The following is an 11,823-nucleotide window of genomic DNA, read 5'->3' as shown; positions in this document are numbered from 1 at the left end:
GATCATGCCCTGAGCCGAAGGAAGACGCTTAACGACTGAGCCACCCACGCGCCCCTAAACAGGATTAAATTTAAAATGAATCTGGGGGCTCCTGGGTGGCCCAGTCGCTAAGCGTCTGCCTTCGGCTCAGGGCATGATCCCAGAGTTCTGGAATTGAGCCCCGCATCGAGCTCCTCCGCTGGGAGCCTGCTTCTTCCTCTCCCACTCCCCCTGCTTGTGTTCCCTCTCTCGCAGGCTGTCTCTCTCTCTGTCAAATAAACAAATAAAATCTTAAAAAAATAAAACAAAATAAAATAAAATGAATCTGAAAGATTTCCATCAGTATCTAATGTCATTACCTGATACTTAACATCTGTACTTATCTGTACTTTTAATGTGAATACACTGCCATTTGAATAATGCAATGTATGTGGCCTGTTCTCTTGGGGTCTTATGGGGATTTTAACTTAGAGATTTTTTTTTTTTTAAGATTTTATTTTATTTATTTGACAGAGACAGCCAGCGAGAGAGGGAACACGAGCAGGGGGAGTGGGAGAGGAAGAAGCAGTCTTCCAGCGGAGGAGTCTGATGTGGGGCTCGATCCCAGAACGCCAGGATCACGCCCTGAGCCGAAGGCAGAAGCTTAACGACTGCGCCACCCAGGCACCCCTTAACTTAGAGATTTTTGAATATTGTTCTGATTACAAATATTTTTCTCAGTGTCTTGTAAATAGAGTCCTGTTTTTTAGGTTATCCATCTTGACATAGTGAAGAACATTGTGTTGCTCTTAGAGGCAAAGGTGAGGGTGGGGTAGGGCAATTAGACTGGACATACTTCTGTAACTTTTTAGATATCCAAAGCACTTTTAGCCCATGGGAAATTACACTGTTTACAAACACTGTAGAGAAATGCTGATTATAATCAGAATCTCTAACAACTATCAGGAATCAGAAATATCATATTTGCCTAAATTAAGAATTGGAATGTTAGAATAATAGGGGGCCAGCTATTAAATATGCCTTTCCTTCTCAGATGTCTATATGGTATATTGCTTCCTATATATCTCTGTGCGAAAGAAGACAATGAAAAGAACATTCCAGTAAGCTTAGCTGTGATCAATGAGCAGTCCATTTGTGGTTCAGCTTTTTTAATTAAGAAGACTTATTAACCTCAGAGATGGGCTTTTGCTGTGACAGTCAATAAATAGATGTTTCCAGCACCACACTAGTCTGACTGGGGGCACAAGACCCAATGGGTTAGTAGACAGCTTTAAAAACACAAACAGGGCTGGTTGTAGATTGCTTTAGATGTTGTGTGGCCAGATCGTACAAGTGACTAGAATCTCTTCCATGAGGGTCACAGGCTCACTTCGCAAAGCAAATTGCTCTCCAGTGAAGAAGGCATCAAGGTACTTTTGAGTGCTCAGCGTTTACACTGCATGCTGCTGTCACTGTTGGGCACAACTATGCAGGATACACCCAAAGGAAATTTGGGCCACATGCTTTTGGTTAGCTGAGTCAAGTGTTAAATGAGCCAAATGGAGTATTTGCTGACTAGGAAGTCGTTAGCAGTTAACAGCATCTAACCCGAATAGACAATGTGAAGATCAAATTGTTAAGTTTTCGGAGTGAAATTGTTTAAGTACTTTTACTTTTTGTACTCTTAATAGACTTGTTATTGTAAACACATAGATGGTCCTATACCCTCTTCCTCGCAAAAAAAGGACAAAATTCAAGATACATTCTTTTGCACCTATTAGGGTGTTAAGAAGTTAAGTGTAAAAACTGAATTGTGTTAAATTGCTCAATTTAAATTCAACTTCTGAATAACTTTGGGACAAATCCTTATTCTCTTTTGGCTTAGAGAGCTTTTAAGGATTCTATAGAGGCTAATGGACTTCCCAAAGGAGGGGAAACCCAGTCGTAACGGTTCACCAGCCTCCTTCACGTCCTGTTACCTGGTTTTCCAAATTAGCCTTTAAACTTCGTGTTTAGTACGACTCGTGCCAAAGTTCTGATGGCTGAGGATAGAGGGGAACAGAATCCTTTTCCTAGACATTTCGTACCTAGGAAGGGAGACAAAAGAAACCCTAGCTTCAATAAACTACAACTTACGAAATGGGTGGGTTAGCCTTGGCATAGGCACATCTTAAGGAATAGTGCATGAGCTCATGGCCAACGGATTCAATTCAGGTGATGGGATCTTGGGGCCATCACAGGATCCTTTCCCTAATCTATTCCCTTGGTCCTAACAATGGACTCATTCCAGACATGAGAACTTGGTCCCCTTCTCTCTCTTTTTAAATAACTTGTGGAATAGAGTTTTTTTTTTTTTTTTTAGTTCATTTTATTTACTTTTTTTTAAAGGTTTATTTATTTTTAATTTTTAAAAAAATTTTTTATTATGTTAGTCACCATACAGTACATCATTAGTTTTTGATGTAGTGTTCCATGATTCATTGTTTGCGCAGAACACCCAGTGCACCATGCAATACGTGCCCTCCTTAATACCCTTCACCGGGCTAGCCCAGCCCCCCATCCCTCTCCCCTCTGAAACCCTCGGTTTGTTTTATGTACTTTTTAAATCACTTTATTTCATCATGATGAGTGTACTCTTTAATGCCCATCACTTGTTTTCCCCATCTCCCCACCACCTCCCCTCTGGTAACCAACAATTCTTAAGATTAAGAGTCTCTTATGGTTTGTCTCCCTCTCTGATTTCATCTTGTTTTATTTTTTCCTCTCTTACCCTATGATCCTCTGTTTTGTTTCTTAAATTCCACATATGAGTGAGATCATATGAGAATTGTATTTCTCTGATTGACTTATTTCGCTCAGCATAATACCCTCTAGTTCTATCCACGTTGTTGCAAATGGTAAGATTTCATTTTTGATGGCTGAGTAGTATTCCATTTTGGTTCTTAAATTCCACATATGAGTGAGATCATATGGTATTTGTCTTTGACTTTTTTGCTTAGCATTATACTCTGGCTCCATGTGTGTTGCAAATGGTAAGATTTCATTCTTTTTATGGTTGAGTAATATTCCATTGAATATATATGCCACGTCTTCTTTTTTAATGATTTGTTTATTTGAGAGAGAGCAAGGGAGTCTGGGGGCAGGGGGAGGGGCGGAGAGAGGGAGACAAGCAGACTCCCCGAAGAGAGGGAAGCTGGATGCGGGGCGCAATATCAGGACAACGAAATCATAACCTGAGCCAAAATCAAGACTTGGATGTGCTTAACTGAATGAGCCACCCAGGCGCCCCGATACCGTATCTCCTTATTTATTCATCAGTTGATGGACGCTTGGGCTGCTTCCATATTTTGGCTATTGTAAATAATGCTGCAGTAAACGTAGGGGTGCTTGTATCCCTTTAAATTAGCGTTTTTGTATTTTTTGGGTAAATACCCAATAGTGTTATTACTGGATTGTAGGGGGAAACAGAGATTCTTTACCACAGAAATTCCTGTTTCTTTTGGTCACTCTCTAAATTTGATTTTGCAGTGCCTTTCACATGCCTGGGTTGCTGAGATTTCCATATCCCTCTTCAAGTCTATATTTCAGAATTAGACATAAAAAGGTAAGTTTAGAAGAGTGGGAGTTTATTCTGTGAGGGCTCAAATAATTGTGAGCATTTCTTAACGTTCAAGTCTTTAAACCATTTTGAGTTGATTTTTGTTTATTTGAGTGGTTCCGTTTCATTCTTTTGCTTATGGATGAGCATATCATGTGATAGCTTCACAGCAGAGAGAATCCATAAGAAGCCTGGCCCCAGTCTACGGGGGTCCCTTTTATTTTAATCTCTTTTGTAAGTTTCCCGAGTTTATCTTAAGGGCTCTCACATTGTCCGAGACCATCACTGTGGATTTTAAATTACATGCTGTTCTTTGTTAAACTTGCTTTTAAAAACCTTAGGAGCTTTGCATGCCTTATTTTTCTTATTATTTATCACCGATTCAAAGTTTCTTAGTCGTAATTTAGAGTTACATGCCTAGTGAAGACAAAGTACTAATTGGTAGGTGGTACTTCTGGACAAAGAGTACAGCTTGCTTGAGGCATTTGTTTCTTCAAGGAGTTCAAGGTGGCCTAGAGTAGGATGTGGACGCTTTCGTCACCTCCTGCTTTATAAGGTTCATGATGCGGACATAGGGTTTATCTTATAAGCTCTGGGAGTCAGATGTCAGAAAAGAAATTCAGTCAAACTGATTGAATTGTTCATACTGGAAAATGTCCACTGCCCTTAGGAATATGAAACAGGAAAGTTAAACTATCTGGGTAAGAGCCCAGGTTTTGGAGTCAGGTGGTCATGGACTTGAGACCTGGCTCAGATGCTTCCTAGTTCTGTGACAATAACTGCTCTCTCCGAGCCCTCTGTTTCTCATCTGTAGGTGAAGATACTACCCCAGTCATGAGGAGTAAATGGAAAATATACATAGTGTTTCATATGGTGCCTGGCATGATTAAGCATTGATAAATGCTATTATTGTTATCTAATGTCAACCAAGTAGATATTGCCACAGGCTGTCTTTTTTAATCTTAAAGCTCTGCGGTTTGTTTTTTTTCCCCCAAAACATACCTTCCTACAGGAATGGCCTTGGGGCACCATATGGGTTTGTTTCCCATTGACTGAGATCATGTTGAGTTTAAGTCTGAACTATGTATTCTGGTTTCATCTGAGCCCCTGCCTCACTGACTCCAAAATAAAGCACTATCCCCTTTGTGCTTCCGTTCTGTCCTCTTGTTCCAATTGTGCTTGTCTTTTATCAGTCTCCCTTTGTGAGAGTTGTTATAAAAACATAACGAGAACACCAGTGCATGATATTTCTCATGTTTTGCTAATGAAGTCTAATCATTCTCAAGTCAACCCTCAATATAGCAAATACAGTAATCATAACAATTAAAAACAATCAATCACAAGGCCTGTCTGCAGTAAGTATTTTTAGTAGTATGGGGAATTACAGTGTCTGTTTGACAGTGAACATTTTATCAGGGAACAAATTGGTGCCCAAGGTGGTGGGCTGCTGTTTTAGGTGGTTTTTCAGCATTAGGTCAGTTCAGTCAGACTGGTACCAAATTGTCCTTTGTGATTTAATTTTAGATTATATTGTTTAGATATCTGGCGAGTTGAGACAACCTCCTTGCAAAGTTTAAATAGAGCTTTATCTTTGTTTATACTTTTTTCCCCTCAAAATGATAGTTTCTGTGATATTTAGGGGTACCCAAATATATTTAGGGGTACCCGAAATGTATTTATTCATTTCCATTGTGTTATAAATATCTTCATCTGTTGTAATATGAGTTGAAGTTGTGGAGGCCACTTGGGTGCAATTGTCTGGAGTGGCCTGGGGAGTGGCCAGGAGAATTCTTCCTTTCTTTCAGTTTATTTATTTCCTTCTATCATTTCCCCCAACACATTTCTTTCTGTGTCTAAAGCTTATCTTTCTCTTGATGTCATTGTATACCTGATTGGCTTTTTATTTGGCCAGAGTGCTGGGGGTGAATGATCAGGGAGGAATGGGAAGTCCTCAGGTTCTTTCTCGTCTTTTGCCTACAGAATGGGAAGTGTGTGTGTGGAGTGGGGGAAGTTGATAGAGTGGGAAGGCTGGTCTTCCAGTTGTGGACCCTGTATAGTCCTTGGTTCCCTTAGTCTATATCGCCTTTTCCATATCTTCATCCTGAGAGTCAGAAGCCTCCCAGGACCCACTTCCGTTTTCAGGTGATTAAAGGATGGCTTATGTTATTATGTTATTTTTCACAACTGTCCTCAATGAGGACAAATACCTATGTTCAGGACTCATCGATGTCCTTAACATAAAACTTCCATAATTTTGTAGACCCTGTCTCATCTCAGAACTATTTACTTGCATAACCATTCATGATTACATGGCCCTCTTCACGTATAAGATCTTGGAGTTCTTCTTATCTGACAATATCTCATTTTATACATTCCCACTTCATTTCCCACTTTCTGACTCATGGACTCTTTAACTGCCTGGTCCAAACAAATTCTGTTGGTTCATCTTATGACTGTTGGCTGTCTGCTTATTGAGACTATAAGGACAGCTGCCTCATGAAAACCTAGGTGTCCACATCCCTTTAATTTCTGCCAAAGATTCCAAACCAGCGCCCAAGTCTATATTACTGTGGTTTCAGAATCAATGAGGGACAGGAAGAAATAACTAACACTTTGAGCATCTAATATCTGTTAGACACTGTGATAAGCACCAACACATCCAATTTAATTGACATAACGGCCCTATAAAATGTAAATATAAATCACCTGCGTGACAGAAATGGAGGCTGAGAAATATGAGGTAACATGTCCTCGAATACGGCGAGGCAAGTGGCCAAGCTAAGATTTAAGCTCAGGTTTATGCACAACCAATGCCCTATATTGATGCAGTTTAATTAATTAATTAATTTTTTGAGGCAGTAAAATTTATTCTCAAAGTTTTTTGTTTTTGTAATCAATGTCACACATGCACATGTTTTTCACAAGATGTGTTGTTACGAGAAACCTTTTCCTTCACTCTCCAATTCCTCTTTCCCAGTGGCAAGATTTCCAGCTTTCAGCTGATTCTCTTGGTATTCACTTCTGTATCTCTCGGTGCTGTAACATGCTGTGTTGCTACTACTTTAGTTCTCAGTTTTAGGCATTATCCGCTGACTTCCCATCTTGGATGATGTGGATTTATATCCCCTCTTTCCCCACCCCTCAGCCCCCACTATACACATGCAGACTTCTTTATCTTTCCATCTTCCAATATAGTTGATATCATAATATTGATTAAAGCACTTAGCTGAGGCAATTTAGCCCCAAGTTTCATTTTCCTTTAGGAGCTGATTCCCTTTTTTTTTTTTTTTTTAACTTAATATTTGTCAACTGTGGGCTTCACCATAGGGTGATCTGTCCATTTTGTTCAGATTCTCTAGGCTTTTCCCTTTGCCTGACTGGAGGGTAAATGCCTGGCGGTCAGCCTCCTGAGGTCTGTGAGTCTCCGTGTCCAGTGCATATGTTCATTTAACCATTCTCCTTTCAGGATGATAACCTCTATTCTCAACTTTGTCTGGAGCCCATCAGTCCAGAGGCCTTTATTTTACCCTTTCCAGAGAATAAGCTCCATTCATCTACTGGGGGCAGGAAGGGAAGTGGCTTGGCTCTGTAGAATAGGGGAGGGAAAGAATAGGGTTTTATAAATAAATATAATATATAAATATAAATAATATATATAATTTAAATATAATAATAAATAATATAAATAATATAATAAATATATATATAATATAATATAAATATAATAAAAAGTTTTATTTATTAAGTACCTTTAAAAAAATATAATTCATATGCTATAAAATTCACCCTCTTAAAGTACACAGATCAATGCTTTTTCATATATTCACAAAGTTGTACAACTATCACCAGTATGTAATTTTAGAATATTTCATTACCCTGAAAAGAAACCCCTTAGTAGTCATGCTTACCTTCCCCCCCACTTCCCTGCAGCCCTTAGCAACCACTAATTTACTTTCTGTGTGTTCCTTTGTCTCTTTTTTCCCCCTCTCTATTCCCTCTTGTAGACATTGCATGTAAATGGAATCATAAAATACATGGTCTTTTGTGGCTGACATTTTTTCACTGAGCATATGTTTTCAATGTTTATGTTGTAACACATATCAATATTTCATTCCTTTATGTTGCCATTTATGGATATACCATGTTTTGTTTTGTCTTTTTCTCAGTTGATATTTGAGTTGTTCCCACTTTTGGCTATTATGGATAACGATGCTATGAACAATCATGTACAGTTTTTGTGGGGACATGTATTTTCATTAATTTCTTAGGTGTATACCTAAGAGCGGGATTGTTGAGTCATATGATAACTTAAGGTTCAACTTCTGGAGGAGCTATCAAACATTTTTCCAAAGCGACTACACCATTCTACATATAACTAGGAGTAAAATTGCTGGGTCATACAGTAACTTCATGTTTAACATTTTGAGAAATTACCAAACTTTTCCAGAATGGCTGTACCATTTTTCAAGCCCACCGACAATGTATGAGGGCTCCAATTTTTCCATTTCTAACACTCGCATGCTTTTTCTGTTCTATACACCTAGTGCTTTATGAAATTGTGTCTTATAATGCTTTTTTCATGTGCATATCGGCCATATATTCTTTGGAGAAATGTCTATTCAAATCATTTGCCCATTTAAAAATTGTAGTTTATTTGTTTTTTCCTTGTTGATTTGTAAGAGTTTCTTATATATTTGGGATACTGTCTCCTTGATTTGCAAATATTTTCTCCCAGACTGTGGGTTGTCTTTTAATTTCTTTTTGTCTTTTAATTTTCTTGATGGCATTCTTTGAAGAACAAAAGTTTTTCATTTTGGAGCACCTGGGTGGCTCAGTCGGTTGAGCATTTGACTCTTGGTTTCTGCTAAGGTCGTGATCTCAGGGTGGTGAGATTGAGCCCTGTATCAGACTCCATGCTGGGTGTGGAGTCGGCTTGAGATTCTTTCCCCCTCCCTCTCCCTTCCCCTCTGCTCCTTGCCAACTCATGTGCACACTCTCTCTTTCAAATAAATAAATAAATAAATAAATAAATAAAATCTTTTTTAAAAAGTTTTTCATTTTGATGAAATCTTATCTATTTTTTCTTTGGTTGCTTATGCTTTTGGTATATTTGAGAAACAATTCCCTAACCCAAGTCTATAAAGATATAGTCCTATGTTTTCTTCTAAGAGTTTTATAGTTTTAGCTCTTACGTTTAGATCTGTGATCCATTTTGAGACAATTTTTGTGTATGATGTAAGGTAGGAGTCCAACTTACTGTTTTTCATGTGGATATCCAAAGTTTTCGCAGAAACGTTTGTTAAAAAGATTATTCTTTCCCCATTAAATTGTTTTGGCACTTCGGTTGAAAGTCAATTGACCATAAACATACGGGTTTATTTCTGCACTCTAAATTTGATTCCATTTACCTATACGTCTATCCTTTCACAGTACCACACTGACTTTGTTACCAGATCCACAGCACCAGCTTCTTGTGTCTCAGTGTCACAGAAATGAATAGAACTCAAGAGAAAGAAAGCAGGCAGAGTTTATTCGAGATCGCTTGTATACAAGGGAGCCAACAAGAAGAGGAATCTGGCTCTCCAAAGGGGAATGAGCAAGGCTTATAAAGGCAATTTCCCAAAGGGTGAGACTCTGGGATTGGGGAAGTGTTCTTCAGTCCCACGGTCATTATCTTGTGGTTGTTACTTTTTAGTGGACACAAGACAATCACAGGATGCTTTTCTTCATGGTCAACGTTCTTTAGAGCTCCTGGAAAATAGAAATACTTGTGTAAGCGGGCTTTAAATTGTTACTTCTAATTTTGATCAAACAACCATTACTCCCTAACAGCTGTTATCTCTCATTTGTTCTCTTTCCCAGAAGGAGGTATTTGTCTCCAAGCGAACGGAAACTTTTAACTCTTGCCTCAGACCAGTAGCTTTATCAGACTTAAGTCCTTCTTGCTTTCCCTATACTGTCAAGATTTTTTTTTTTTAAGATTTTATTTATTTATTTGACAGAGGGAGAGACAGCCAGCGAGAGAGGGAACACAAGCAGGGGGAGTGGGAGAGGAAGAAGCAGACTCCCAGCGGAGGAGCCTGATGTGGGGCTCTATCCCAGAACACCGGGATCACGCCCTGAGCCGAAGGCAGACGCCCAACGACTGAGCCACCCAGGCGCCCCTATACTGTCAAGATTTGATTACTATAACTTTGTTAAGTTTTGAAATTAACTGCTTCATAAACAGGCTTCCAACCACTCTTTGTCAGTCTCCTCCATTTGCTCCCACTTCTAGAGGCTTCTCCAGTGTAAACCGAGTTGCTTCTTAGTCTTTGCTAGCTTGAGGTTTAGCTTCCTCCTGTCTGCAAAGTCTGATCACCCTTCATTTCCTTCCAGCTTCAAATTTTCTGTTGCTGTTGTTTCTCGACTTTATGCTATTCTTTTGTGCCCTAAAAAGGAAAGGAAATCTTATACTATTGCTCTAGTTGGATTTCTGGAAGGGGCAGAAGTAGTTAAATCTACGTTCTTACTTAGAAGACTCTTTTGATATCTTATATAGATGATCTGACGTGTGGCCTGCACTTCAGCACCCCACAGTCTTTTTAACTCCTGTAATCTGGGTTTTATATTCTCTCTTTTGCTAAAACTGCACTCTCTAAGGTCACCAATGACAGTTTCATAGCCAGATCTAATGGTCTTCCTCTTGTCCTCATTTCCTTCCTCTACTCTGTTGTATTTGAAACTATTGACCGGAAGTCTTTCTTATCTCTTTCCTAAGCCTTCATGTTTCACCTTCTTTAATTATCTTGTCACCTGATGACTTCTCTTTTCCCTCTGCCTTTTTTTTTTTAAGATTTAATTTATTTATTTGACAGAGATAGAGACAGCCAGCGAGAGAGGGAACACAAGCAGGGGGAGTGGGAGAGGAAGAAGCAGGCTCCCAGTGGAGGAGCCTGATGTGGGGCTCGATCCCATAATGCCGGGATCACGCCCTGAGCTGAAGGCAGACGCTTAACGACTGAGCCACCCAGGCGCCCCTTCCCTCTGCCTTTAATTGTGAGTGTTGTCCGTGGTTTAGTTCCTGGGTTCTCTTGGTTTTTATTTATTTATTCTTAATTTTTTAAAAAATTCTAAAATTTACCATCTTAACCGTTTTTAAATGTATGGCTCAGTAGTGTTGAGTATATTCACATTGTTGTGCAACCAATCTCCAGAACTTTCTGTCTTATAAAACTGAAACTCTGTACCCCATTGTCCCTCTGTACCCCATTGTCTCTCTCTTGGTAACCACAATTCTACTTGAGATTGACTACTCAAGATAACTCATATAAGTGGAATCATGTAGTATTTGTCTTGTTGTGACTGGCTTATTTCACTTAGCATTATGTCCTTAAGGTTCATCCATGTTGTACCATGTGTCAGAATTTCATTCTTTTTTATGGCTGAATAATATTCCAATTCCATTGTACGGGTGTACCAAATTTTGCTTATCCGCTCATCCAAACCCTTGGATTGTGTCAACCTTTTGGCTACTGTGAATCATGCTGCTGTGAACATGGGTATACAAGTATCTCTTTGAGACCCTTCTTTCAATTCTTTGGATATCTCTCTCTCTCTCTCTCTCTCTCCATCCAGAAGTATGATTGCTAGATTATATGTGATTCTGTTGTCACTTTTTGAGGAACTGCCATAGTGCTTTCCATGGCTGCTGTACCAGTTTACATTTTCCCCAACAATGTACAAGGGTTTCAGTCCTTTTTTCCTCTTTATTTTTTTTATTTTGCCAGCTAATGGTCACTGAATTACCTTAAAATTTCTATTCCCAGCTATAATCTATTTCCTAAACTCCAGTCCCACATTCATAATTGTATGCTATTTAAAGTCACTTGATAGGGGGTTGGGGAGATAGGGTAATTGGGAGATGGGCATTAAGGAGGGTACATGATGTAATGAACACTGGGTGTACCATGTAACAGATGAATCGCCGAACTCTACCTCTGAAACTAATAATACACTATATGTTAATTGATTGAATGTAAATACAATTAAATTTAAAAAAAAGAAATACATAGAAAACAAATATATGACACAACACATCACCATAGCTGAAAATAAAAAAATGCATCAATCAAAAAAAATTTTTTTAAAAAGTCTCTTGATAGTACTACAGTCAACTCAAATTCCCTGTCTCTAAAATTCCTCTTTTATTCCAAAACTTATTCCTTCTTTGGAAATAATGGACACGCCACTATTTCCATCCATGGGAGCTTGATCGTTTAATCTTT

The 11,823-nt window shown here is 38.8% G+C and overlaps 1 protein-coding gene across 4 annotated transcripts in view; it reads left to right on the top strand.

Annotated features, from left to right (window-relative positions):
- The first annotated feature begins 279 nt into the window (after positions 1-279).
- The window catches only part of TPH2 (tryptophan hydroxylase 2), a 163,182-nt gene continuing 151,638 nt past the window's right edge, over positions 280-11,823 (top strand). For 2 of the 4 annotated variants that reach the window (XM_057316419.1, XM_044384586.3), the window contains exon 1: positions 280-3,562. In XM_057316419.1, the coding sequence (XP_057172402.1) occupies positions 3,497-3,562 (66 nt within the window). In that variant the 5' untranslated portion in view covers positions 280-3,496. The remainder of the gene's footprint in view (positions 3,563-11,823) is intronic. The other 2 variants (XM_026500013.4, XM_044384585.3) reach the window with 2 other exon arrangements.

The sequence above is a fragment of the Ursus arctos genome, unplaced genomic scaffold (genome assembly GCF_023065955.2).
Source record: "Ursus arctos isolate Adak ecotype North America unplaced genomic scaffold, UrsArc2.0 scaffold_21, whole genome shotgun sequence".
NCBI lineage: Eukaryota > Metazoa > Chordata > Mammalia > Carnivora > Ursidae > Ursus > Ursus arctos.
The sequence above is the reverse complement of the archived record's forward strand: the minus strand, read 5'-3'. Positions and strand labels throughout refer to the sequence as shown.